The sequence below is a fragment of the Berghia stephanieae genome, chromosome 1 (genome assembly GCF_034508935.2).
Source record: "Berghia stephanieae isolate SIO BIC M18660-M18661 chromosome 1, UCSD_Bste_1.3, whole genome shotgun sequence".
Taxonomy (NCBI): Eukaryota; Metazoa; Mollusca; class Gastropoda; order Nudibranchia; family Aeolidiidae; genus Berghia; species Berghia stephanieae.
The window spans coordinates 46,226,442-46,253,941 of NC_088360.1; the positions used below are offsets into that span (position 1 = coordinate 46,226,442).

The window sequence follows — 27,500 nt, forward strand, 5'->3', positions numbered from 1 at the left end:
TCAGTAATTTGGTTTCAATTAAAAAATAATTGGCAAGTGTTAGGTATCATTTTAATGGTCAGAAAATAAGCTTTATTTTCATATAAATCATTTTTATGGATGGAAAGTATGGGAAAAATTAAGGATAAATGAAAAGGGGGAAAAATATGAGGTTTTTGTCCTAAAAAGTGGGGTTGATGGCGGAAAAAATAAAATAATGAGCGAGTGTATCAATTTTGATGAAATTTGGCAGAGACATTCTTCAATTAATTGTCTATCGATGTATGAAGTATAATTAAAATGTATCCATAATTTAAAAGTTCTTATAATTCAAAAATTTATAAATTTTTATTACATAAGCTTTCTGAGTAATACAATCAGGAATTAAGAATTAAATACACCGTTAGAAAGCTTGTTTTGTGCCCTTTATAATGATACCAAAGTTAGTCACATAGGTTCACAAATAACGCCATGGTGACCAAAACAGTAAAGGGTCAAAAATAACGTTCCAAAAAACGAGTTTCACCTTACAGTGAGCCTATCGGCGGCCACTGGACTGGAGTTATCAAAGTGCCTACTTTATAAATTTCTAAGAAATTTTAATTTAAAGTCTTGGTAGAGAGTCTGATTCTGATTCCAGTCTACAGACTACAGGCAGGTGCTGGTAAGCCATTGGAAAAGCGAAGCGCTAGTTCGGGTTAAAATTTGAATTGAAGTGTTAATTGCCAAGGAGTTGGGTAGTCCTTGGTAGTTCGGTTCATCAATTGTCAAGGAGTCAAATTGGAACTATTCAGTTGCATGTAATTTCAGTTGATCTCAATTTGCATGCATACGAATCTAATCCCGTCGCTGTCACTTTCTTCCAATCATTCATTCCTTGTCAATAGTTGTGGAAAGGATCAAGTCTCACTCGTTGGCATTTGTTTTTAATTTTTATATTATAAGTCTTTTCACGAATTCCAAAGCGACTTAAAATCATATCAAAACAAAAATTACTGTTGCTTTCGGATTCAGCAGAAAAAAAACAGGACGACGAAGTGGCAAATCCCTACCAAGTCTTAGATTTAAAAAAAAAGAGTAGGATTTCCTTTGTTTTAAAGGAAAATATACTAAACATCATCATAATAAGGAACAATTCAGGTAAAATATTTGTCCAACAAGATCAATAGGTGGCATTTAATTGTAAATAGTTGATGATTTACCACCTGCAAGGTCCGTGACAAAAAGAGGAAATATGAGAGAAAGGGAGAGAGAGAGAGAGAGAGGAAAAGGAGAAAATTAGTAAATGAAACAGAGGCGGAGATAGGGAAGAAAGAAATGAAATGAGAGTACTAATATTATTATAACGTATCACCATCACTCCATACTCTGTGGCGATTTACCAACTGGCACGGTCCGCGGCAAAAAGAGCAAATGAGGGAGAGAAAAGAGTAAATGAAGGAGAGAAAAGAGAAAGAAAATCTGAGAAATGAGAGAAAATGAGAATAAATATTAATTGGTGTGATCGAAATCAATGTAGGCACATTATGTCAAAAATGAATTTGAAAAAAATTATGTCATTTGAAAGCTTTGTGAGAGAAATTCCGTAAGCTCCTCTGGGTAGCATCTCTTTCAATTTGTATTTATACAGTGGATCTTTTGTCAGGCGTTTATTTCTTCAATTTGTCAATATATAGTAGCATTTTAAAAACTCTAGAACAAACTTTGATAGATTAGTGAAAATTGAAAATTTCCTTTTATGTCCTGTTTTGGTTCTATGCCGCCATTTTGTTGTTGAAGTATTGAAAGGTGCTGCAAAGCAGACCCAGAGTTTTATTTTTTTTCTACAGGGGTTAGCTTGAGGTTGGAGGATGTTTTTTCAATAAGGGGATTAGTTATAGGTCTTAGTAAAACCACCACTACTACAACCACCACATCATAATCATATTCATCCCTACCACCACATCATCATCCCTATTGCCACAACTACAACAACCACATCATCATCCCTTCCACCGCTACTACAACAATCATATCATCCTCAATGCCACTACTACCGTAACCCTCACTAAATCATCATAATCAGTCTTACCATTACTGCTGCAAATATCATCATATCATCCTACTATAACAACTACCACCTTCACTACTGTAAACCACCACAATATCATCATCCTTACAAGCACCACCACATCACCATCCCTACCACCACCACCACATCATCATCCCTACCACTACCATTATTAAAACCACCAAACGATCGTCATTCCTACAACCACCACCACATCATCTTCCCTCCCACGACCACTACTACAACACCACCACCCTGTCATAATCCCAACCACCACTCCACAAGGTTGCTAATTTTCTGTATATGTACGAAATTCAGTATGTTATAAATCCTCAGTAAATTTCCAATCACCTGCTAAGTGGAAAAGAGTAAGTACATAATGTCTTTTTACTGGAGTTCAGCACTGAGAAAGGGGTTGGTTTATGTTTGTGTAAATGTTCAGTAAATGTTTGCCTCCTGAATTGGCAACCCTGACTACAGTATAATACCTATAACAAGTACTATAATTACCACCACTCCATCATCTCTAGTACTAGTACTATAACCACCACATCACATTATTTTTTAATATTGAAAAAAAAAAAAGGGGGGGGGGGGGGCGATGGCGGTGGCTGTTGACATAGTACGATCACATGGTTTTATGCTTAGACAAGATTTTGTATGTTGTAATGACTCTTTTAGCTTTTGAAATTTCTCTGATTGGTGTCAGAAATTCCTGTGGAGACACATTTTGGGTTGCATCTCAGTAAATTGGAAAGAATTTCATATATTTATAGGTTATAATAATCACATGAATGGGTCATGAAATTGGTACACTATGCTATTATTTATCAAGATATCCTCCTTTTTCGTGACCAGTCATTCTCACCTTTGTACAAAATTGCTTAAAAGTTTTTAGTATGTCTATTTTAAACTTCTAAACTGTTGTATTAATTGTATTAGAATTTGCATTGCATCCACATTTAGACTCTTTTTCTATTTTTCAGTTGATATAACATGCAAATTTCAAGTTACCTTTTTCATCTTCCTTGTTATAGCTTGATTTCCTATGCCACTAACTTACAGCTTTCTAAAACTGTGTTAAATACTTTATATTTCTCAGTCTCACTCTATTCTGCTGGTCCAGCCTAATCAACGGCCAGAGACGAGGACATACTCCGACTATGAATCAATAAATGAGTGCTTGGAAGGTTGGTATAACATGTTGATTACAAACACTTTACTACAGTAGAATTACTTTAAACCGAAATTTTGGGGACCTTCTAAACCATTTTGGTTTAATGCAAGTTCCTGTTTTGCGATGTTTTTCAGGGGTGGTACTATTTAACCCTCTCGTGTTCAGATTATTTTTGGGGGAGTAGATAATGAGTTCCCTATATGGCCATGTCAATCATGTAGACATCCTTTGATGATATAAGCCTACTCTTTGATATATGTAGTCGCCTTTTCGTTTTCTACGGTCACTCATGGCTAAACTCCGCCCAGAAACGATTTCATAGGTCCGTCCATCACCACATTTCAAACTTTTGTTCTCGTGAGTTCTTAAGTTTTTTGACAGAAGAACGATTGGCTACTGAGCATCTTGACCCTTCAACGATTGGTCGTTCTGACAGCTCACGTGTCAACAGCTGTCAACAATGAATTGAATCATCGTCGATGCAGTGGAAGACGGCCATGGAATAGTTGCGTCACATCGCCATGTTGTTGAATAAATTATCCAGGCATGGTCGATAGGTAAAAAAGCCAAATTATGTTCTAGTTACATTTGAAACAAACAAAGTATATCACTGATCTCGTCTCTTTGAGATATAAAGAATGATATAAAAATCAAGAAAATCGGCCAATAAATAAAAAAGTTGCTAAAAAAAGCTAAAATAAACTAAAGCAATTTTTAAAATCAAATTTATTCGTAAAACAGTTGGTTTTCAACCGATTTTTATGAAACAAAGACCAATGTACTTATTTTTTCAAGCTGATTTCAGCAATGTGACTTTCAAATTCCTCAGAATTATATTTTTTACTTTTAGATGTTAGCTTTTAGGCCTACTCAATAAGGTGTTATATTACTTGCATAACAATAGCGTAATACATCGACGGGAGAAGCGTCTTTGTTTCGGCCAGCTGGATAGATAGCCTGTGATTGGTCGAAGACTTTGAGATGCTTGATTCACAATTCTACACGAACGGACCCTGGCGGTCTATCAAAGAGGTGTAACAAATTTATTTACCGACTATTTTTCTTGGTGCTAAAATTACAAAGTAATAATTTCACATCAGAAAAAATAACTCTGAAGTTCCTATCTCTTTATTACAATAAAATTGATACCTCGAATGACAAAATCGACCCACAAATAAGGGAGTTATAAATTATTCATACTATTTTTAAAAGTTTACAATAATTGTCTTCAAAGTCAATTTTCATCACCAAAGTCGTAATTTTATACCGATTTTTACCAAACAAAGTGCAATGTCAATGATTTTCACCCGCAAATAAAATAGGATTTAAATCGCAATTTCTGAAACGTATTTTCTTTTCTGTCGGCAAATTTATAAAAATCAAAGCTGAAAACACCCTGCGGCAGTGACAGGGCCTGTCATTTCCTTCACAACGATTGGATTTTACTTACTGAGGCCAGTCTTGACTACCCCGCCCATGAATATTATGCCAGTGTCGGTTTTTGTCGGGTTGAATCTTAGAGTTAATTGGTCATTTAATCGCACCATGGGTTGTTTCCCCTTAAATAAAGTTGTTGAATAAATGTCGTCTTGGTAACCAATTAATTTTTTTAATTTAAAAAAATTTTATTTCATTTTTTTTTTTTTGGATGTATTTTAAAAATATTTTTGGGGTTTTGTTTTTCCATTCAAAATATCGGGATACCGTGTTTTTTAACATATCTCCGTCTTGCTCAACTTTTTTTCATCGACTTCACATAGTATTTTATTTTAACCTATAAGTACAGTGCTTTATTTTAAACATCTTTTAAGTAAAATGTAAAGCTAAAATAAGATCAAAAGTTCGTGTGCGATAATTGATAATGAATGATGCGCAGCTACTCAGAGGTGAAGTGAAATGAAAGTGAAAAGGCATGTGATTGCTAAGCTGTCTACTACACACCCCTCTTTTGTTGAAAAGCCATTAGGTTCAAAGGCCTAATTACATAGAACCCCCCCTCACACCCTCACATACACATTTAAACAAAGTGGAAATGAAATGGCATGTCAATGGTAAGTTGTCTACACCCACCCCCTTATTGTCGTGTTGAAAATCCAGTCAGTTCCAAAGCATCGACACACAAGCGAGATTATACACCCCCTACCTCCCCCTCTTTCTTACTTTTTCGTCTGCCAGTCACCTGTTGTCTTCCTTTTCCAGTCTGCGCGATTGTGGTGTTGGCCAAGCCCAAGTGCAGTGATTGAAGTGTTTGTCTACCCCTCAACCCCATCCCACCCCTCACCCTCATCTTATACTTATGCTCTTTGTTTAATATTGCCGGGCATTATTATGTGTGGCCACCTTCCCAAATTTTTGAAGAAAAATAGAGAGAGAAAGAGGGAAGGTGCTCTCAAGTTGTTTCGGTTTAAAGAATGTCCTGCTTAGAAGTATTTCGGTTCATCGGAAGAATTTGTAGAAAGATAATGAAGAAACTAGTACAATTTATTAAATTCTTTGCGGTTTAAGGTATTTTTCGGTTTAGCTTCTTTCGGTTTAAAGTAATTTTACTGTACTTCTTATTGGAAATAAGGGAAATGTGCTGTTTTAAGAATTAAGGTTCATATTTATTTCTATTTTATTAATACCTAACCATATCCTCTAACTCATTTTCACTACGTATATGATTTCCTGGAAAAAAAACAACTGTTCCTGTATTATGCTGTGTTTATTAGTTGAGTCTACTTTAGATTTGTACACCTGCTTTTCAGCATACCTTCTAGTTTGAATTAATTTAAATGCCATTATTGCCTTGTGTTTTCCTTTTTAAGGACATATTATGTTCAGTAATAATAGCAATATGAATAATTTTTTGTTGATAATCAGAAATTCACAGTAAGGCATAGTTTGAAACTCAGAAAATACAGGAGATATGTATGATGATCTTGGCTACCCAGTCTCAAGGATGCTTGCTGTGATTTGTGCAGTTATCAGCATGTCCTCTGCTTGTTTGATTCCTTTTGTTATATTTTATAATATTTTTATATTTTATGCATCCCTGTTTTGTGCCAACGTTTTAAGAGCAAGCAGATTATGTTCTGCCTTTAGTTTAGATGGAATGGTTTTTTGTAGCTGCAAAGATACAAATTCTCCTGGTGCTGATTGGAGCAGATGATGGTATGTCTGCAGATCAGCATTTAATGTTGTTGGTAGAGACGTTAGTGTATAGAAATATTATTTCACCACATACGAGTATAAATAAACGTGAGAATGATGTATATAGATAGTGCATTTGGGTTATATTGAAGACATTTACCTACTTCAGTTTTTAGTCTCAGCTTTCTGGGTGGGATCTTTTGACTTCCCAGGATGGGCTTGAGGTCACTTGCTGTGTCTTTTTTCCTCCCGATATCTGTTTTCTGAGTTGCTTTCTGCCTTTGTCTTAGAATGGGAATACTTGGTTTTGTCCTGGTCCTTGGCTGAGAGTGAAACTGTCAAAAATATAGTGTTAATTTTGGGAGATGATATTTTTTTTTCCTAGCAAATCACCTCTCTTTATGTAATGATATTTACATTCTTGGTTTTGATCAAACCTTGTAAACATTTGAGTGTATTTCTCTTACTCTAGTTTATCAAATAGAAGGGGAGGGGGGGGGGGATGTGCACTTTGGCCGAAGAGGGGTGGAGGGGTGCAATTTAACTAGTCCATAGAAGGGGGGGGGTTGCCCATTTCGGGCATTTTCTAATTTAGATGAGGCGAGATGTATATAATCATTTTCTTTCAACAATTATACTGCTAGTAAAATAACAGCAAGAGTGATTATAACAATTCTTTGGGGATTTTTTCTCTTTTTTGGGGTGAATTTTCACCGGCACGTTTCATGAGCTGAAATTTAATAAAAGGGGCAGATGCAAATAAGTTGTATGTGTGTAGGAGTGGAGGGGAGGGGGGTGAGCAACTTTTAGGTGATCTCAAACTTAGGGATTAGGCTGTATAATGGTAAGAAAATTGTTCTTTCCCAGATATGAGAGGTCAAACAGAAGAAAAAAATGATTTGCCTGGTACCCTGTTTTCAGAAGTTCAGTTGTAGTCAGGGCTGGCGAGTCGGAGTCGGTTGTTTGAGGGTGGAGTCGGAGTCAGAAGTCCCGACTCCGACTCCTTACCACTTTCAGACATTGCATTTTTATGGGTGTGTCTTTTTTACTAAACCTGCCGAAACCCGACGAATCCCGACAAAGTTATGGGATATAGGTGGCAGTGGGGAGTGAACCTAGAACTCAGGGAAGTGTGCACCATTGGGGAGTGAACCTGGGACTGGGTTTCGTAAAAAAGAACTAGTGCTTTTTTACGAAAGCCGCCGAAACCCGACCATATCCAGCAAAGTTATGGGAAGTAGACAACTTTGGGGAGTGAACCCGAGACTCCGGGAAGTGTACACCAGTCGGGAGTGAACCTGAGACTAAGGTCATCGGCGGGTTTCGTAAAAAAGAGTTAGTGCTTTATTACGAAACCCGACAATATCCGGCAAAGTTATGGGAGTTTGGCAACAGTGGGGGGTGATCCTGGGAGTCAGGGAATTGCACACCAGTGGGGAGTTAACCTGGGACTGTGGGAGATGGATAACTATGGGTATCCGAGCCGAACTATAGGAGTTTGGTACCAGAGGAGAATGAACCTGACACTATAGAAGGTGGGCGCCAGTGGGGAGTGAACCTGGGATTCAGGGAATTACACACCAGTGGGGATTTAACCTGGGAATATGTAAAAAAGGATATCAGTGGGAAATAAACCTGGAACTAAAGGGAGATGAATACCATTGAAAGTTGAAGCCGGATATGAGAGTTTGGTACCAGAGGAGAATGAACCTGACACAATAGGAGGTGGGCGCCAGTGGGGAGTGAACCTGGGACTATGTAAACAGGATATCAGTGGGAAATAAACCTTGGACTAAAGGGAGATGGATACCATTGAAAGCTGAAGCCGGATATGAGAGCTTGGTACCAGAGGAGAATGAACCTGACACTATAGGGGGTGGCGCCAGTGGGGAGTGAACCTGGGACTATGTAAACAAGATATCAGTGGGAAATAAACCTTGGACTAAAGGGACATGGATACCATTGAAAGTTGAAGCCGAATATGAAAGTATGGTACCAGAGGAGAATGAACCTGACACAATAGGAGGTGGGCGCCAGTGGAGAGTGAACCTGGGACTCAGGGAATTGCACACCAGTGGGGAGTTAACCTGGGAATATGTATAAAGGATATCAGTAGGAAATAAATCTGGGACTAAAGGGAGATGGATACCATTGGGAGTTGAAGCCGGATTTATTTCCCACTGATATCCTTTTTTAGATATTCACAGGTTAACTCCCCACTGGTGTGCAATTCCCTGATTCCCAGGTTCACTCCCCACTGACGCCCACCTTCTATAGTGTCAGGTTCATTCTCCTCTGGTACCCAACTCCTATAGTTCGGCTCGGATACCCACAGTTATCCATTCCCACAGTCCGAGGTTAACTCCCAATTGGTGTGCACTTCCCTGAGTCCCAGGTTCACTCCACACTGGCGCCCATCTCCTATAGTGTGAGGTTCATTCTCCTCTGGTACTCAACTCCCATATCCGGCTTCAACTTTCAATGGTATCCATCTCCCTTTAGTTACAGGTTTATTTCCCACTGATATCCTTTTTACACAGTCCCAGGTTCACTCCCCACTGGTGTACACCGCCCTGATTCCCAGGATCACCCCCCACTGTTGCCAAACTCCCATAACTTTGCCGGATATTGTCGGGTTTCGGCGGGTTTCGTAATAAAGCACTAATTCTTTTTTACGAAACCCGCCGAAACCGGCCGATAACCTTAGTCTCAGGTTCACTCCCGACTGATGTACACTTCCTTGAGTCTCGGGTTCACTCCCCACAGTTGTCTACTTCCCATAACTTTGCTGGATATTGTCGGGTTTCGGCGGGTTTCGTAATAAAGCACTAATTCTTTTTTACGAAACCCGCTGAAACTGGCCGATAACCTTAGTCTCAGGTTCACTCCCGACTGATTTACACTTCCCTGAGTCTCGGGTTCACTCCCCACAGTTGTCTACTTCCATAACGTTGCTGGATATTGTCGGGTTTCGCCGGGTTTCGTAAAAAAGCACTAGTTCTTTTTTACGAAACCCGCCGAAACCCAGTCCCAGGTTCACTCCCCAATGGTGTACACTTCCCTGAGTTCTAGGTTCACTCCCCACTGCCACCTACTTCCCATAACTTTGTCGGGATTCGGCGGGTTTTGCAGGGTTTTGGCGGGTTTCGTAAAAAAGACACACCGCATTTTTATATCATTCAATGTGTAATATTTTAGATACTAGATATAGATAGTATCCAGGCCTATAGAATTTGAAAAAAATTACATTGGTATTAGCTAAAGGTGAACTATGCTTCCAAAACCCCCTTTCCTCCCCAACCTTCATGCTCTGGTGCTGTACATTTAAGTTGGCATCAATGCCAATCACCCCGTACTTGACTAGAGGGAGGGGTGGGGATGCTGACTCTTCAATGTTAAAGTTAGGTTATTAGAAAGTGGGATAACCATAAGACCATAAGAAGTGACTTTATTTTAGTATAAATGGTTTCAGTTTCAATATTGTCTTAATTTCACTTTTCCTCTTTTTGTTGGTCTTAATGACAGTTTTATTCATATCTTAGTTTCAGTTTCCTTTTTGTCTAGTTTCAGTTCCATTTTTGTCCTAGTTTCAAATATGAAGCGGCTTGTATTGTTATAATACATATACTGGGGAAAAGCTAAAAGTAGCTGCGAGTGTTGGTTGCATATTATTACCTATTAATACTATGCTTGAGGAGTCGGAGTCGGAGTCGGTTTCAAGGCTGGAGTCAGAGTCAGAGTCGGTTTAAAAATAACCGACTCCGCCAGCCCTGGTTGTAGTCATGGTGTTTTCCTTAGTATATTTTTTTCTCAAAGCAGCTCTCAATCCTGCCAACATATTTACTTTTTTTAAAAATCCCTCTAGGTGTGTGTAAGATTTTTGAGGAACATTTGAAGCGTCTGCACCCCCATGAGCCTTCAATCACCTATGATATTTCACAACTGTTTGACTTCATTGACCAACTCACTGATCTCAGCTGCCTTGTGTAAGTATTGTCAGATATTACTACTCCTAATGTGGGTTTTTACTTATATAGAAAGATTATCGTAAAATTTATTCAGAACTTTTTTACATGTCCCGATGAGTTTGTAATAATAAAAAAGGCGAGGGAGAAGCGTGTGTATATATTTTTAGTAACATAAAGATCCATTCGGTAGTTGGGCATCATCTAATATTCTTTTATTTTTTAAGTTTAAGACAAAAAAAATATATCAATTTATTTACTTATGTATTTATTTATATATTTATAATTTTTGGTCAAAATACGGATTATTTATTAAAGACAATTCATGTTCGACTGAATTTATTGGTTATGTGGTCTGCTGTGCTGTTTTATAAAGAAATGAAACTTTTCTTATTATGTTCTGATTCCTTTACCATCCTCTTTTTTATGCGTGTTGAAATTATTTTCATTCCCGACATGTTCTTAGTTTTGTGTCTTCCTCTGATACAAATAGATATCAATGGAAATAATGCTTTTTCTTTTCATCATTGTTTTTTTTTTTTTTAGGTTCCAGAAGACAACAGGCACATACACCCCTCACAATAAAGATTGGCTGAAAGAAAAGATATATAACATGTTGAGGAAACAGGCTGGAAAGTAGATCGCTACTGCATCACTGCCAACATTTATTGTTGTCTGTGTCTCATTTAATCATTAGTCATTCATTTTTATTATTAAAAACCAAAAAAAATAATTGTTTCACCCTGTCTTTTGAAAAACTATAAACTGAGTTTGGGAAAGTTAAATTTGTAATATTTCAATTTATTTATTTAAATTAGCATATTGCCTCTTGTGTTTCATGGATGACAGTTGCTTTTATTATATTTGATTTGACATGAGATATATTGATTGTACCATGTACCAGTACCGAGTTCGATATGTAAGGAAATACAGCTAATTTTTTTATTTTTTAAATATATCTCATGTTGAATTACATCAGTTTGAATAAATAAGTGTCAGTCATAAACTGTTTATATATGGAAAAGTTCAGTACATTGACTTTATTAAAATCGTTAAGATCTGTTTTGAATTTTTTACTTAAAAAAACAAACTCAAATCTTAAAATCTTTTGTGATTAGCCGAGTAAACTGAATACATTTTTTAGTCTTGTCTGAATACCTGGTAACCTAATCTGAAGCAGTTCAATACAGAAATATGTTTAAACTGTATAAAAGAAAAATGGTGTACTTTATGTTGTTTTCTTGCCTTTCAATATGGTCTTTTCTTTATTGCTTAGTTGTTGGCACAGATGTTGAGTAGGTATGTAAGACTAACATTTTTATTTCAGGTGTCTTGAGTCAATGAATTTGTACATTAGTACTTCAAAATTCATAAGTCACGATAAATTGATATGATATTTAATCACTTTAAATAGTCTGATGATTTCATATGTATATACTATATCAACATCTTGACAGAAAGGGGAAATGCTGTAGGGTTAATTTGTATTATTCCTTTCTACTTTCTTTTTTTTTTAGTGGGAGGGGGGGGGGGGGGCATCATTCAAATAATTCAAATTCATGTTATCTGGCCATTTTTACCATACATGTAAAATATTTTGATTAAAAATAAAAAAAGTAAAAAAAAATAATTCTGAATTTAATTTCTTTTGTGAGTTTTTTTAATTTTATATTATTTTTAAAAATATAAAATTCCTGCCTAGAAGCCCAGTTGGCCTTAATCAACACATCACAAGTCTTGCAGGATATCTTCATTATAAAATCCTATATAAATGCTTGTCCATTTTTTCCAAATGCATGCATGGGATATCATTTGAAGTTAAATGGAAATTAAGGATCGACTCTGTGGCATCAAATGGAATATAATTGTCGGTTTCATCCAGGCCACAATTCTTCCATGAAGAAATGGTGCACATTTACCTAAAAATATAAACACCCCAGCCCTTCTTCCACTTCTCTCAATCTCAATCCAATTTCTTCTTTTTTTCATGAATACATCTGTTGATCTGGGGAGAGGGAAGGTTGCTTTCTGGGTGGAGTTCCTGACCTCCCATAGTGGGCAGGGAGGTACTTGCGGTGTCTTCTATCCCCCTGTATCTGTTTTCCAATTGCTCTCTGTCTTTGTCTTGGAGTGAGATTATTTGGTTTTGTTCTGACCTTGGCCGGAGTCTTTGGCTCGGAGGGAAACAGTCGAATGTATAGTTATAGTTTTGGGAGATGATATTTTTTTCCTTGTAAATCATCTCTCTGTTACGTACTGTTGTTATTTTCATTTTTAACATATGATTTGTAACCATTTGAGTATATTCCTCTTAGTCGGGACCTGTACTTGTGTCTGAATGAGACTTTTAGGTGATCTCAAACTAAGTACACTGATAGTGTACTCTTGGAATCTACATCTGTTTCCTATTTGAACAAATTCCCCTTTGTCTTACCTTTTCTTGGTTGCTTTAATTGTAAATCTAGAACTTTTTACTATCCCATTTTCTTCCTTTTTACTGGCGCTGATATGACCTTAATGTGTTGCAAGCGCCGTAAAACCCTTAAAAACAAAACAAAACCAAGGTTGCTTTAACTTTAAGCAGTAGCTTTGAGTTCTAATCAGTTTTTCGGAGACAGAAAAAAAGTTTACCCATTAAGCAGTATATTCACTAATCAATTTATTACCATTTGTATACCATTAATATGACAACGGAGATGGAACAACAATTAACATCTTTTAAAATTTATTTGAATCATTAAAAAGATGGATAGGAGGAGCCCTTGATTTTCCATTATGGGCTGGGAAGGTCACTCATGCTGTCTTCTGTTTTCACCTTCATGTTGCTGTTGTCCAGAAATGGGACTTATATTCACTCTACATTAGCTATGGCTAGGATCCGTAGCCTGGTAGTGAGAAGCATTGAATTGTATGGTTCCTGACGTTTGTGTACTATCATAGTCATAGTTCTAGACAATTGAGTGTACCCCACTTGATAGTGGATCGTGAGCTTGTGTCTAGGTGGGACTTTTAATGGTTGTCTCGAGCTAGCCACATTGATTGCTTTTAAAATCTAAAGTTCTGAAGTGTGTATGAAACAGTGCCAGGCAAAGCAAGAAGAAAAAAAAACTATCCCAAGAAATGTCTTCCAGCCTCTCTAATTTGGCACTTATAGAATCTACCTCTGTTGTGTATTTTTACTAGCCCTCTTGTCTTACTTTTTTCTTGGGTGCTTTTAACTGTATATCTCTAATATTTTGACCATTGCATCGTCTTCCCTTTTACCCACTGGAGATGCAATAACCTAAAAGTTTTGCAAGCGCCATAAAACCTTTAGTAACATGGCATATCATCATTGAGCAAACTTAATTATTGGCTTTAGCTAACACCCGAGAAATTATGTGATTTTGCACACCAGGAGGTAACCTGTCCTATCTTTGAGACTCAATTATCTGAGGTTTTGATTTTGATATCTCTGCTCTGTTCTCAGTCATTAGCATCATAATATCCATTGTTACAGTTGCAGTTTTATTATTATAACCACCAAAATGTTGTTTATAAGAACAAAAAGGCAATAAATTGCTTTTTGCTTGGGAGTTTTCTGCACTAATAAGAGTATACTTTTGATCAAGATATCACAGCCACGCTTTCCAAATGCTTATAACTGTGTGGTATGCCAAACAGGAATGTAACAAACAAATCTACTGTTTTCAGAATTTTGGAAACATGCACTAATCTCAACATGCTTCTTTACAATTTCCATTTTATTTAAACATTGAAGGCAATATCTTTCAAAAGTTTCATCTTGGTTTTTATGCCCTGACACCATAATAAACCTAATTTTGAAAACTGTGAAGCTGTTGCAATTTTAATGACAGAAAAATAATGAGTGAATGAAAAAGATATTTGGCCAAGTATTTATGGTGAATCATGTGTACATACGATTTGGGCCCATTGAGAGTTCATTGTGCCTGTGACAATTGTGAACATCCAAATGCTCACGTTGAACCTAACCACTTGTGAGTCTGTCGCTGGTGATTGTTCTTGTTTGTGAGTTGTGTGTCCTGGTACCATTCATAATCAAATCTATGTGTTAAGTTTAAGTACAAGAGGTGTATCTTGGATTAGGCGAGTGTTATCCTGAACCAAGTGGGCGAGGTCACTGTTGCTGTGTCTTCTATCCCTGTATATTTCCTTTTCCAAGTTGCTTTCTGTTTTTGTCCTGGAATGAGATAATTTGGTTTTGTCCTGGTCCCTGCCATAGCCCTTAACTGAGAGGGAAGCAGTGAAAAGTATACGTATTTAGTTTTGGGAGATGATTTCTTTCCCCTGGTAAATCATATCCCTGTTATGTACTGTCAGTTATAATTTTTGTTTTGAACATGTATTTAGTATATTCTTCTTAGTGGGATTCTGTGCGAGTGTCTTGTTGAGACTTTTAGGTTATCACAAACTAAGTACATTGAAAGTATGCTCTTGGAATCTACTTCTGTTCCTATTTGAACTACAGTGCAACACACATTTGACGAACTGTATGGGACAGTCTGAAAAGTTAATTGAATCCATTTTTCAAAAAAATACGTGAACACAGCTTTAAGACAAGACACAAACTGTGATGTAGCCTACTGATTGTTTCTGGTCAGGCAAGTACTTAAGATGGCCATGCCTGAGACTGAGACTGACCAAAAATTTATGTGACATTACATGATGATGATCACAAGTTTAAAAAAATGAAAAATGAGTTGTTGTAGTGGTGCTCAAGGAAATAAATGATTCCATTGGTTGAGTTATTGAATACAACTCACAGTACTTAACTTTTTTTTCAAGATCATTGTCTTGTTTTGTGACTTATTTCTTTTTATTTATTTATTTATTATTTTTGGTCAGTTTCAGGCTATAAGTTCACAAAGTCTCTCTCTCTCTCTCTCTCTCTCTCTCTCTCTCTCTCTCTCTCTCCGTTGCCAGTTTGTTGGCCCTAAGTATCAGTTTAGTTCATCGAAACCGTGGATGCTTTGAAAAATTTACCAAGACAATGAAGGACATAATTTGGGAATTATGTCCTTGTTTGTTGAAACTGTGAATTTGTCGAATGCATGTTCAACGAATGCATGTTGCACTGTTTTCCCTTATTTCTTACTTTTTCTTAGGTAATTCTAGAATTTTTTTACTATCCAGTTTCCTTTCTTTTTAATGGCGCTGATATGACCTAAATGTGTCTCAAGTGCCGGGAAACAAACAACATCTGTACAATATCCATTGCGCTTGATATGCGAACTATTCAACATCAAACATGTAACTATTGCTCTCTAATCACTCTGTTTTGCTGTGTTGCATGCTGTCTAATCAACACAAATGGGTCGAGTCTTATGCATTGTATAGGGCCAACAAAGCCCCTCTCCTTCTCTTTGTTTCAAGCTTTAATATTCCTTCCCAAACAGTCAATTCTTACTCCTACACTAAAATGTTAACAAATTTTAATCCAAGGGTTTTGTGTATTCATGATTAGACCCAACAGTTTGATGCCAAATGCATTACATTTTTCGACACAGCATTTAATAATTTTGGTAGGTAAAGCATTAGCTTCACTGTCAATCTTACTCTATACATCCACTTCCTCTATTTCTTTAAATGCTGTCATAGATCTATGACTTTTTGGATGCTCAATTATTGATTATAAATTCCTCGACATCAAAATATTTGTGTTTGAAGGTTGTGACAAAGCAATAGATTGCCCTTTTCTTTATTATAATGCCATCACTATCTTGTACACGATGCAGTGTTCAATATATATTTTTAAAAAGTTTCCATTCACATCTTTATTTTCTGTCTATTAATGTCATGCTCTTGTCTTTCAAGGCTTAACTGCTTATAACATGATAATCATTCTGTATTATTTTATGTATTTATGGGTTTTTTTGTTCTCTGAAAAGAGTTTGAGCCGCTCCCTTATTATTATTTTTTTCTTTCTTTCTTTTTTTCTCTGACTATCTTTGTTGCTTTTTTAAAGTTGTATTTGTTTTTTTTTTCTTCTATTATTAATCAAAAATATATTGTAATCTGTCTGAAAGCAGATTACAATAAGTAACGAAGAAGCTAATTTTTGGGCAATATGGCCAAGCTAGCTGGATAACATAGGCTCAGGATTAATCAGGTAATATTATAATGAAGATGGATAAAAACAAAAACAAACATGGTATCCAAATACTAATATCGTCCATTATAATTATAATAATAATGATAGAAAGCATTCATCAAAAACGATTATAACAAATCTAAAGAACAAGAAAAACACGGGGTTCTTTTTTTTTAGGAAGCTGTCATATTTATTTTTATTCAAGACTTTTTACAGTCCACAACCTCTGGCAGCTTAGTATTCACTTATTTAAATATGTACTAATAAAAATGATTCAACTGACCAACTGCAAAAAAGTGCAGGTACTCAATATATTTATCACAGAGCAATTTATACATGACCATTTTCTCTTTTTTTTGTTCATAGAATTTTGTAAATTAATTATTGTTACAATGAAACATTTATTGGTAAATAAGATTAATAACAACAATGATTTCACAATAAAGCAGTAAAAATTATCACATTGCTTTGCTATAGTATTTTCCCAGACTATAAGCCGTGACTTTTTTTCCCTGATCTCGAGCCTGCGGCTTATAGTACACAGTGGCTAATACAAGTGTTTTTCTTTCCGTCAGCTTCATGACTATTGTTTTGATATTGCAATAAACAATGACAAATCATACAGTGATATTGCTAGTATATTACCCTGTCCGTGTCAGTCAAGTGTGTAGGCTTCATGACATTGTAACAAATTAATGACTGAAATCACATATTGGTCCCAATCGAACTACGTAATGCAAGTAAATCCTACACAGCTGTGCTGCTTATACCATGGAGCAGGTTATGCTAGGATAAAATGAATCCAAAAACAAAAAAATTGAGTGGTGCGGCTTATAACTTATAGTTTGGGAAAATACGGTAAATCAATCAAAAGAAGGCCATACAGGTTTATCAGCTAAGCAACTACATATAATAATACTGTTTAACTGGTTTGGCTTTAACAGATGGGGAGGAAAGAGAAAGATACAGTTGAATCCTTGTAATCTCATGCTAATTATGTCAACATTTCCGGTGAATCATGCAATGAATTATGTGTATAGTCTCATATATTATATTTATATATATCTATCAGGGTGAGTAAAAAAGTAATGGGACTCTGCTTGTTACTTTTTTAAAACAAATTGAATCAATACTATGTATTATACCTCAAATTAGAGCTGGGCTACTTCTCAACATAGTTTCTGCCACTCTCAATTGTGTGTGTTTTTGTAAGGTCATGTATTCCGTCCTCGTAAAAATAAGTTGATTGAACTTTGAACCAATTTTTCACTACTGCCTTGGCTTCTTCATCATCTTCAAAGCGATGTCCCCACATTACCTCCTTCAGTGGACCAAAAGGATGAAAGTCCAAAAGTGTCAAGTCTGGTGAATTAATAAGGGGTGGAGACATCGTTGTCCATCGAAATGATACGATTACCTCCCTTTTCCTGGCACTTGGTGGTAGGGCATTTTCATTAAGAAATAATAATTGTTCCATCTCCAAAGCCTGTCTAACTCGACAAATTCTTGCTTTCAGTCGCTTCAAGGTCTAGTTGTATCGTTCAGAGTTGACAGTGATAGGAAATCGACAAGGATTATACATCTGATGTCCCAAAACACTGTTGGCATAATTTTCTCAGCTATTTCTCAGCTTTGAAGTTTTTGGTCTTTGGCGAAGAGGGGTGTCACCATTCTAATGATTGTCTCTTCAACTCAGGTTCAACCCACCTAAAACACTGCTTCTACAAAATGTCTGAGTTTTATAGACCTTACCAATTCGTCATTTTGAACTGTCATAACTTTGTCAAAATTTGACAAAATTAAATTTTTAAACTTTTGGTTTATATTTGGTTTGATATATATATATATATATATATATATATATATATATATATATATATATATATATATATATATATATATATATATATATAATCAAATTATAATACAAATTTGATAAGAAGATTGCTTAACATGTTGACAAAAACAATTGAGCAAATTATTGAGTATTTACCTCAGTTTTCTTTTTGACCTTACTTCCTGATTAATTGGAAATTAAATTATTAATACGAAAAGGGTTAAGCAATACAAGGGTAGGCTGAAAAGTTTTGCAATTTCCGTAATAACTCCCTCATTTTAAGTAATAATTCATTAAACAGTACATCTAAAGAAAGCTCGAAATCTCAGCTACAGATTGTTTACTTTATTTTTTCGACATAGTCACCGTCACAACCAACACAGAGCACCATTTGACGCATTCTGTCTGTAAAAAAAACTGATGTCCTTTTTCTCTACACCAAGATAGGACAGCAGACTTCATGTCTTTGTTGCTTTCATAGTGGATTTCTTTAAGATACTCCTTCAATTTAAGGAATAAGATGTCTGAAGGTGCTAGGGTTGGACTGTAGGGTGGATGTGGCAAAGTAGAGAAATCCGTTTTCCTCGTTGACTTGTGTGGGGTTGAGTGTTATCGTGTTGCAATATCGCATTTTTCTGGGATTGCACTCTTTTCAGTCAGGCTCTCAGTTTTTCCAGCAACATACTGATTGGAATTCACTGTTTGGCCCTGATTCAAAATTCGATATGAACAACATATTCAAAGTCCCAGTGACGATTTGCTGAATAAAGGCATCACCTTCGTCTTCATACCTTTTCAATAGTTTGGAGCAAATTCTTTTTCGTTGCTCTTTCATGACACTTGTCAACATCCTTGGGACCCCCACCTGAATACTTTCCTGTATCCAAGGATCACTGTTACAATGCGGTGTATCATTTCCTTTGAAAGTCCAAATTCTTTCGCAATTTCAATTTGTCTGACACACCGATTTGCCAGAATCATGTTTTCGACTTCAGTTTGATTAGTGACTTTCGAGGTACTTCGAGTTTGATCTTGAAATTTTGTTTCGATCAGGTCTCCTCCTCCCATGAACCTTACCCATTGCCAAACAGTGCATTAATCAACACAAACGCCACCATAAATAAACACTCTTCATTCTGGGCTGGATTTTTCTGGGCAAACAGCGTTCAGTATTCAGAAATTCAATAACAGCACGCTGCTTGAATCGAATATCTTTTGGTGCAGTCGTTTTCATTTTTTGTTTTGACCAAGGTTGTTGACCACGTAAGAGGACAAAAGCAATTATGTCATGCATAGACCTTAGAAAAGTTGACACAAAAAAAGCTAATTGGTAAGAAAGTATGTAGACCAAATGTTAAGGTTCTATATTAAATATCTTTGAAAGTATAAAGAAAATTGCAAAACTTTCCAGCCCACCCTCGCACAATGAGATTCAAATTATTATCCTGATCCAGAGAGCAAATGGATATCATTTTCAATATAAACATGAGCATTGCAAATTTGAAGTACATACAAAATTAATTTGCATTCCTGACATTTTAAAATTAATATTAATAGAAATAGCCTTGACCAGTGAGCTGGTCTTAAGTTAAGGTAGTCAAATGAGTGATATTTCTTTCCATTAAATAGATATTGTCAGTCAAAATAATTGGCTGTATCTGAGAAACTATACAATAAAAGAGATATCATTTATACATGCACAATTATATAATGTTTAATAAAACGATCACGTTACTATAACCATATAATCCTGTCTGTGTTGACAACCAAGCAGCTACATGCAAGAAGTTATAAGTACATCTTTAATATAATTCATCATTAATGAATGTCACTGACAAAAATATTGATTGTATAATGAAATGCAAATAGTTGAAATAGATTTACCCTTGAATACAAATAATGCTGATTGTAAAAATAAAATGTAGAGAGATGCAATAATGTTCAAAATTCAAAAGTGAAAACATCAAAGGGCCTTAGGCCCATCTGACCTACTTAGGAAAAAACTATGGAATCTTTATAAAATGAAGATTAGAGAAACCAAAATAAAAACAAAACAAAACCCAGAGATGCTTCAAAATGCATTTCTTTCAATCAAAAGACGAAGCATGTTGATTCCATCAAATAAATGTCTTCCTTTTCTTTCAAATAGAAAATTACATCTACTTATGGAGTTAGAATGTCAAAAAGTGAACGTCCTTGCTGTAGTTTATAACAAAGTTAATTCTTTTAATTATACCTCTAAAATTTTCATTACAAATAACAGCACTCTTTGACTATTGTCTCGTTACCCAATAATAGGATCCAAATATTTTTCAAAAAAGTAATACTCTGGTATTTCAATGAATGAAGCAGATGTGGGCTTTATGGTTTGAAGATTGTGCCTCTCAAAATTAGAATTTGAGTGTAAAATACGGGCTCGTCCTTCCTTCACCATTGCAATAAAACTTGATGAAAAGTCAAGGACAGGATAGACAATGCTGTTGTAAACTTTGTATTCAATGAAAACTTGATCCTCTGCAGAAAAATCGGAAATAGTTTTTCTTTTTACTTCAGCAAATTTATTATGCAGAGACCCAAATGAAACACACATTGTATCAATGCAAGCAGTAAGTCTGTTTCTAAGAACAAGATTACAAACGTCTGTTAGTCTTTGACAGTCAAGAAAGGGTGATATTATGTAGATTTTTGCTCCTTTACTGGCTAACCACATGTCAAGCGTTGACTTCCACAATCGGTAGAACACTGTGCCGGGTACAATAGCACCTTCATTCAGCTTGTCTAATTGTTTCTTTGTATCTTCTGGATTTAACTGAAAAAATTCATTACAAAAAAACAATTGAAATCATTGTTACATGTCTCATTCGATACATGTACACTTGATAGCATGAAGTTACAAAGCGTAGATAAGCCTATATTTGAAAAATGATGCTTCTTACTGTTGACTTTTCAAAAGTTGGAAATAATAATAATAATAATAATAATAATAATAATAATAATAATAATAATAATAATAATAATAATAATAATAATAATAATGATAGTAAATAATAATAATAATAATAATTATTATTATAATAATAATAATAATAATAATAATAATAATAATAATAATAATAATAATAATAATAATAATAATAATAATAATAATAATAATAATAATAATAATAATAATAATAATAATAATAATAATAATAATAATACAGTGCAGCATGAAAATCGCGAAATCACTGGAATCTTGAACTAATCTCAATTCCCCGTTTTAATCCCTCTAGCAACACAAAAATCTCTAACTCTATCAGAGGCAAACACAGAAATCTCAAAACAATTGGACCTTCACTTCTGTATTCTTTGATAAAATTCTTTTGCCTATGTTTCTATTGAGCGGAAACAAAAGCTTCCATTGCTCTCCAATGGCAGTGACTGTGTTACTTAATACGTTTTCACGTGCGTGTGTGCTTGAGTCAAGAGAGGTTATATGACAAAGTACCTAGACAAATGACATGATATATGGATCTGAGCTTTCTATCATTATCATCCAACCAGTAATCATTGGCAACACTCAATATAATAATAAAGAATAATAATATATAGAATTTCTATAGAGTATAACCATGACGATGTCAAGCTCTTTTAGCTTTACAATGGCAATAATATTATGACATAAAATCAAATATGGCCTGACTTTAATACAAGAAAAGAAATGGCACTGGCATCGACTTCATATATGTATGTGCCTTTGGGAGGAGATAGAAAAGACTGAAACTAGCGACATAATCTTCGTGTCATGATGCCTTCTTTGTAAATTCAATACCATGATGGATTTCATAATGAAATTGAATTTACTTGAGACGAAAGCAATCCATACATTACCAGTTCAGCAATATGGCTGTGTGTCTCTATGTCTTCACCAGCCAGAAAGCCGTTATAGTCAATGGATTCATAATATTCGTTTATTTTTCCCGCATCCATCACACTGACAGCTTTTTCCAATGCTTCTACAGGCCATTCTTTCAAACCTGAAGAAATAATTTGAAATGAATCTTTATGTGCCATTCCCACATAACATCAATGAAGCCAATTCATTTATGCCTTCGATTTATAATTGACACTTCCACCTAATGGTCATGTGACCTCTTGTTGCTATGCCTGGTAAGCTATTGACATGGATGCTTTTTTTTACCTTTATCTTATAGTATGAACCTAATGTTATTCAAACAACATACAGTTTTTAAATGTCGGGTCACAGGCAGTTACCAAAAAATGAATAGCACGTTCGTTGTCTGAGTAAATTAAAAAGTTTTCAGTGTTTTGAGACTAGGAATAAAAGTAACACGTTTGATTATTCAATTTATGATGGTCTTATTTGTGAATTCTACAATAATATGATTTTAATTCTATAAACTGCAGAATGAAACATCATCTTTATTTTAGTGAATTATAGAAAATCCTTATTATTGATGTGTCAACATAGCGTTTTTATACAATGAGTAAAAACACAATTAGGGTAGGTGGCCCAAATCCATACGTTTTTACTATACCTCACATTCTAACAACTCTAACTGCAGATTGGTTCAACTAAACTCTCCAGTTTGAGAAACTCAATTATTTGACATCTTTTGATTGGTTTGATAAAAATACATGTGAGGTATAATCTGTTAACCTGGCTTATAAACCAAAAACAGATTACCAAACCCCTCGCCCCAAATACGTCTGCTCATGCCCTAAACCCATACACAATCATACAGCCCAATATATTTTTTAAATAAAGTTTATATGATAATGATGTGGTAGAATTTCAGCTTCAGTTTATGTAAAAAGACGAATGGTGTGGACGTTTTGGGTTTTTCCCTTTATCAAGCGACAGATTAATATAATACAAATGCATGGTGATGGTTATTAGATTATTAGCACATATTGAAACCGTGTTACTATTGGTTTTAAACCCCTTGTTGTTTTTAGAATCACAGTTAGTGGATATTAGCTGCATAAATGCTAACATTTTGAAATTAATGTGATCTTTTGGATACTTGGATTAACAGTATGGATTTGGGACAAGGCATGCACAGTTTGGGGCACAGGGTAAAGTGACATGCCCCAAATCCGTACGAGAGAGAAAAATATGATTAAAAAGCTTTTTTACATTTATTTTACTGACAAAACTCTTATGTAAATGACAAATTTAACATCTCTGCTTATCATTAAAATCAAAATTATACACTAGTGATAGAGAAAATATTTTTACAGAGTCGATTTATTATAGTGGTGCAAATTAAGAGATTGTGTGACAAATTGTGGTAGACTACTTCATCAACTTGGAAAAGGAACCAAATTCATACACAATCGGTTAGCTTCCTTTATGACAATATTTTGAATTACAGTTCATAATGACTGGTATGAATGTCGATTTTAATGTGAAGTTCAATATCTTCTTAACATATAAAAAATCAAGCCGCCATGAAAAAGAGCACTATGTAAACACACAAAAAGGTTTTATGTGACACACTCTGAATCATATGGATTTAGGTCGTGTACGATTTGGGACGACCCTACCCTATTCAATTTCTAAATTTCTTTTTGTTTGTTTATTTTTTATTTAAAATTATTGGTGAATCATGGATGCTAAATCAAATATAGACTTGAAACACTCACACTTCATCATCACTTTCTCCCTCTCCTTTTCCAACTGTATGGCCTCGTCAGTAGTAAAAAGTTTATTCAATCTCTTTGTGCATTCTCTTTTTGGGGGTGAAGAATATCTATCCATGATATCAGGGAAATTTGTGACAAACCAGTCAATGACATGAATGCCTCTGATGGTCAACTGACCAGTGGCCAAAGCTATTGTAATCGACAACCCTTCTACTCTCAACAAGAGTTCATAATTTTTGCCAGCATGGTACATCTTCTTGTAGGGGTAGGAATATACCTATAATGTGGAATATAAGGTTAAAAGTAGAAGTATAAAGGTTTTAAAATCTTTTATCGATTATGGATATCTAAATGTTTTTTTGGGGTTTTTTTTTTTTTTTACTATAATCCGGTGGTTGAGAAATCCATGAATGTGATATCAGGGTATAGGCTATTTCCACATGGTATTGAAAATACATTATTTAATTGAAAACTATCGAACTGAGACTACTAGTAGAGAGTTAATACTTTGACAATACTGCAAATAATAAAATCATGTGGATAAACATAACCGTATGACGTGGTTTGTTTTAGAAATCTATGTTAAATTGGCGACATCTCTCTTGTATGGAGGGAGGCAAGTATTTTTTGGGAAGTAAATAAGGCATTGTGAAGCACATCGAGCACGGTAAAACTAAAACTGCTTTTATCAAAAGTGCATATTTTATTATTTCATGTTGAATTCAAACACTTCATAATAATTATTAATTGGAGTAGTTTCTGATTAACGGTGCTGTTCTACTTAAGTAGCTTTGACTGTTTTATTATTATTACTATTATTATTATTACCTATTATTATTATTATTATTATTATTATTATTATTATTATTATTATTATTATTATTATTATTATTATTATTATTATTATTATTATCATTAGTATTACAGTATAATCATTGTCGCTATTGTCATCATTATATCATTATTGCTGCTGCTACTACTACTACTACTACTACTACTACTACTACTACTACTACTACTACTACTACTACTATACTACTACTACTACTACTACTACTACTACTACTACTACTACTACTACTACTACTACTACTACTACGAATACGACTACTACTACTACTACTACTACTACTACTACTACTACTACTACTACTACTACTACTACTACTACTACTACTACTACTACTACTATACTACTACTACTACTACTACTACTACTACTACGACTACACTACTACTACTACTACTACTACTACTACTACTACTATTACTAATACTACTACTACTACTACTACTACTACTACTACTACTACTACTACTACTACTACTACTACTACTATACTTCTACTAATACTACCACCATCATTATCTTTTTACATGAAAAAAAAAACACAGACACCTCGTCAAAATCTGTTACAAGGTATAACGTTTATTTTAATTTCGTTACTGTTTTTAACCTAGCACCATGATCAGGTGAACATAATATGTGAAATTAATCATTTGATTAATTGAAAGAATTGACGTTGATCGAGCATGTATAATATTTGTGATACTTTTATTCCATTGGATTTTACTGTCACAGTCATAGCCACGTTAATGGTTGGTGTTGATTAAATTAAACACGCCTTTGGTCATCTAATTGCTTTCAGTTCATGTCTACTATTTTTTTTTTTAACAGTGTGATCTTGAAAAAGAAAGTATTTTTCTTCATGAAGCAAGCTACTTATTATGTAGCAAAAAGGTTTGTAATGAGTCATAAAATTAAATCTTATATGGAGTTGACATCAGATTATTATAGGAAAAAAAGGGATAACTTCTTCACCACCAGCACTAGAATGTAAGAGTACTAAGAAGAATATTTATTTCATTTTCATTTGGCTAAATACTTACAGGGTAGTTATTGGCATGTTGTAGAAGTCTAACCCAAAATGCCCCTAGAGTTGTGGATCCTCCGGAACATAACGGTCTCAAGACAAGCATATTCTCTGTTGAAATATCGAGGTAGACCCTCTCCCCAAGTTTTGATGATGTAAAGTCATTGATAATCTGCTCGATCTGTGATGTTATAGGCATGACTGAAGATAAAGAGGTATCTGGCAAGAATAGAAAGAGAAATGAAAGTGTACATTCTTTGATAATGTTTTAGCATTTCTTTTTCCCAATACGGTAATTTGGAAAGCAAATTTCTTGTAAGAAAACCAAATGTTCATTTAAAACCAATTGTATGAAAATAACTCAATAGAAATGATAATAATTTTTTAGAAGAATATAAACATTTCTAGTGTGCTATTCCATCTAAATGCAGCAAGCAAATTCTGCTTATATCTACCAAAAAAAAAAAATAATTTAAAAAATAACAACACAGAGAGACACTTATTCTATCCGTATTGTTTTTAGACTAAAAGTTTTACATTGTTGTTGCTAAATATATTTTTTTCTGGTCACTTAATAGAAAATGATTATAGTTAGCTTTACGGGACCTCAAATAAAATCAGTTGATTTCCATGTACTTTTTAATCAAAAGTCGTTATCTGAGTTTCAGTGATACAGTTTATAGTCCTGGCTCCTGAATTGGATTTGAATTTTAATCCTTTTTTGTGCACACTAATTTGATAGCTGTTGATTATTCTTTCTTCTTCTTCATAACTAAATATTGATAAAATAATATTAGCCATTCTCCTGGTCCTACAAGATGGGCTTTGAAGTCGCACATGCACGTTGTGCTTATTAAAGAACCATTTGATGTAATTATGATGAGTTGGCGAAAAGGCTTAGGCTAAGCAGCCTTTAACCCAAGCACACAGAGGAACACCAATTGAAATACAGCTACAATACAATTCCCCTACAATGTTGTTGTTGATGATGATGATGATGATGATGATGATGATGATGATGATGATGAAGATGATGATGATGATAATTATGATGTTGATGATGAGATGATGATGATGATGCTGATGATGTTGATGATATGATGATGATGATGATGATGATGATGATGATGAGGAGGAGGAGGAGGAGGAGGAGGAGGAGGAGGAGGAGGAGGAGGAGAATGATAGGATGAAGGATGGTATATATTTGATGCTTTGCTACGATTAGTGTAATATTAATTGGGATTAATATTGTGGCATAATATGTTTCAAATTATAATAAGCCATTGAAAATATATGCATGCTTTATATATTACGTAAAAGCATCTGACAGTGTCCATCATAAAAGAATCAACTAGTTTTAGAGATCTGTTTACATGGTAAAGATAAAAGTTTGATTACAAATTCATAATAACACCAGAAGGCAGCCATGAAAGTACAGGGAGAAATTTCACATTACTTCGACATCAAAAGAGGAGTTTGAGAAGGTTGTATTCTTTCCCCATATCTTTTTAATCCTTACACAGAGTTCATCTTCCGTAAGAAAAGTAATAAATGTTGATGGAAAAATAGATTTTTTAAGACATGCTGTTGACACTGTACTGTTAGCCGAAGATGAAGCAAGAGGGTGGGAATTAACATGTCAGGTCAAAACAAAACTACTCAGAAATGGGATTAGCCATGAATATCAAAAAGGAGGAACTGATAGTCATGACGAGAAAACCAAAT

General features: G+C 34.7%; 2 protein-coding genes across 4 annotated transcripts in view; one reads left to right on the forward strand and one right to left on the reverse strand.

Moving 5' to 3' along the window:
* LOC144976077 (enhancer of rudimentary homolog) overlaps positions 1-11,930 on the forward strand; it is a 12,849-nt gene extending 919 nt beyond the window's left edge. Inside the window, exons 2-4 of the mRNA XM_078920259.1 lie at positions 3,132-3,219; positions 10,204-10,324; positions 10,850-11,930. Of these exons, the coding sequence (XP_078776385.1) occupies positions 3,132-3,219; positions 10,204-10,324; positions 10,850-10,943 (303 nt within the window). The 3' untranslated portion in view covers positions 10,944-11,930. The remainder of the gene's footprint in view (positions 1-3,131; positions 3,220-10,203; positions 10,325-10,849) is intronic.
* A 6,483-nt stretch (positions 11,931-18,413) lies between these two features.
* LOC144976041 (uncharacterized) overlaps positions 18,414-27,500 on the reverse strand; it is a 15,917-nt gene continuing 6,830 nt past the window's right edge. For all 3 annotated transcript variants that reach the window (XM_078920256.1, XM_078920257.1, XM_078920258.1), the window contains exons 2-5: positions 25,792-25,994; positions 23,902-24,178; positions 22,123-22,268; positions 18,414-21,061 (exon numbers count right to left, since the gene is read on the reverse strand). In XM_078920256.1, the coding sequence (XP_078776382.1) occupies positions 20,537-21,061; positions 22,123-22,268; positions 23,902-24,178; positions 25,792-25,994 (1,151 nt within the window). In that variant the 3' untranslated portion in view covers positions 18,414-20,536. The remainder of the gene's footprint in view (positions 21,062-22,122; positions 22,269-23,901; positions 24,179-25,791; positions 25,995-27,500) is intronic.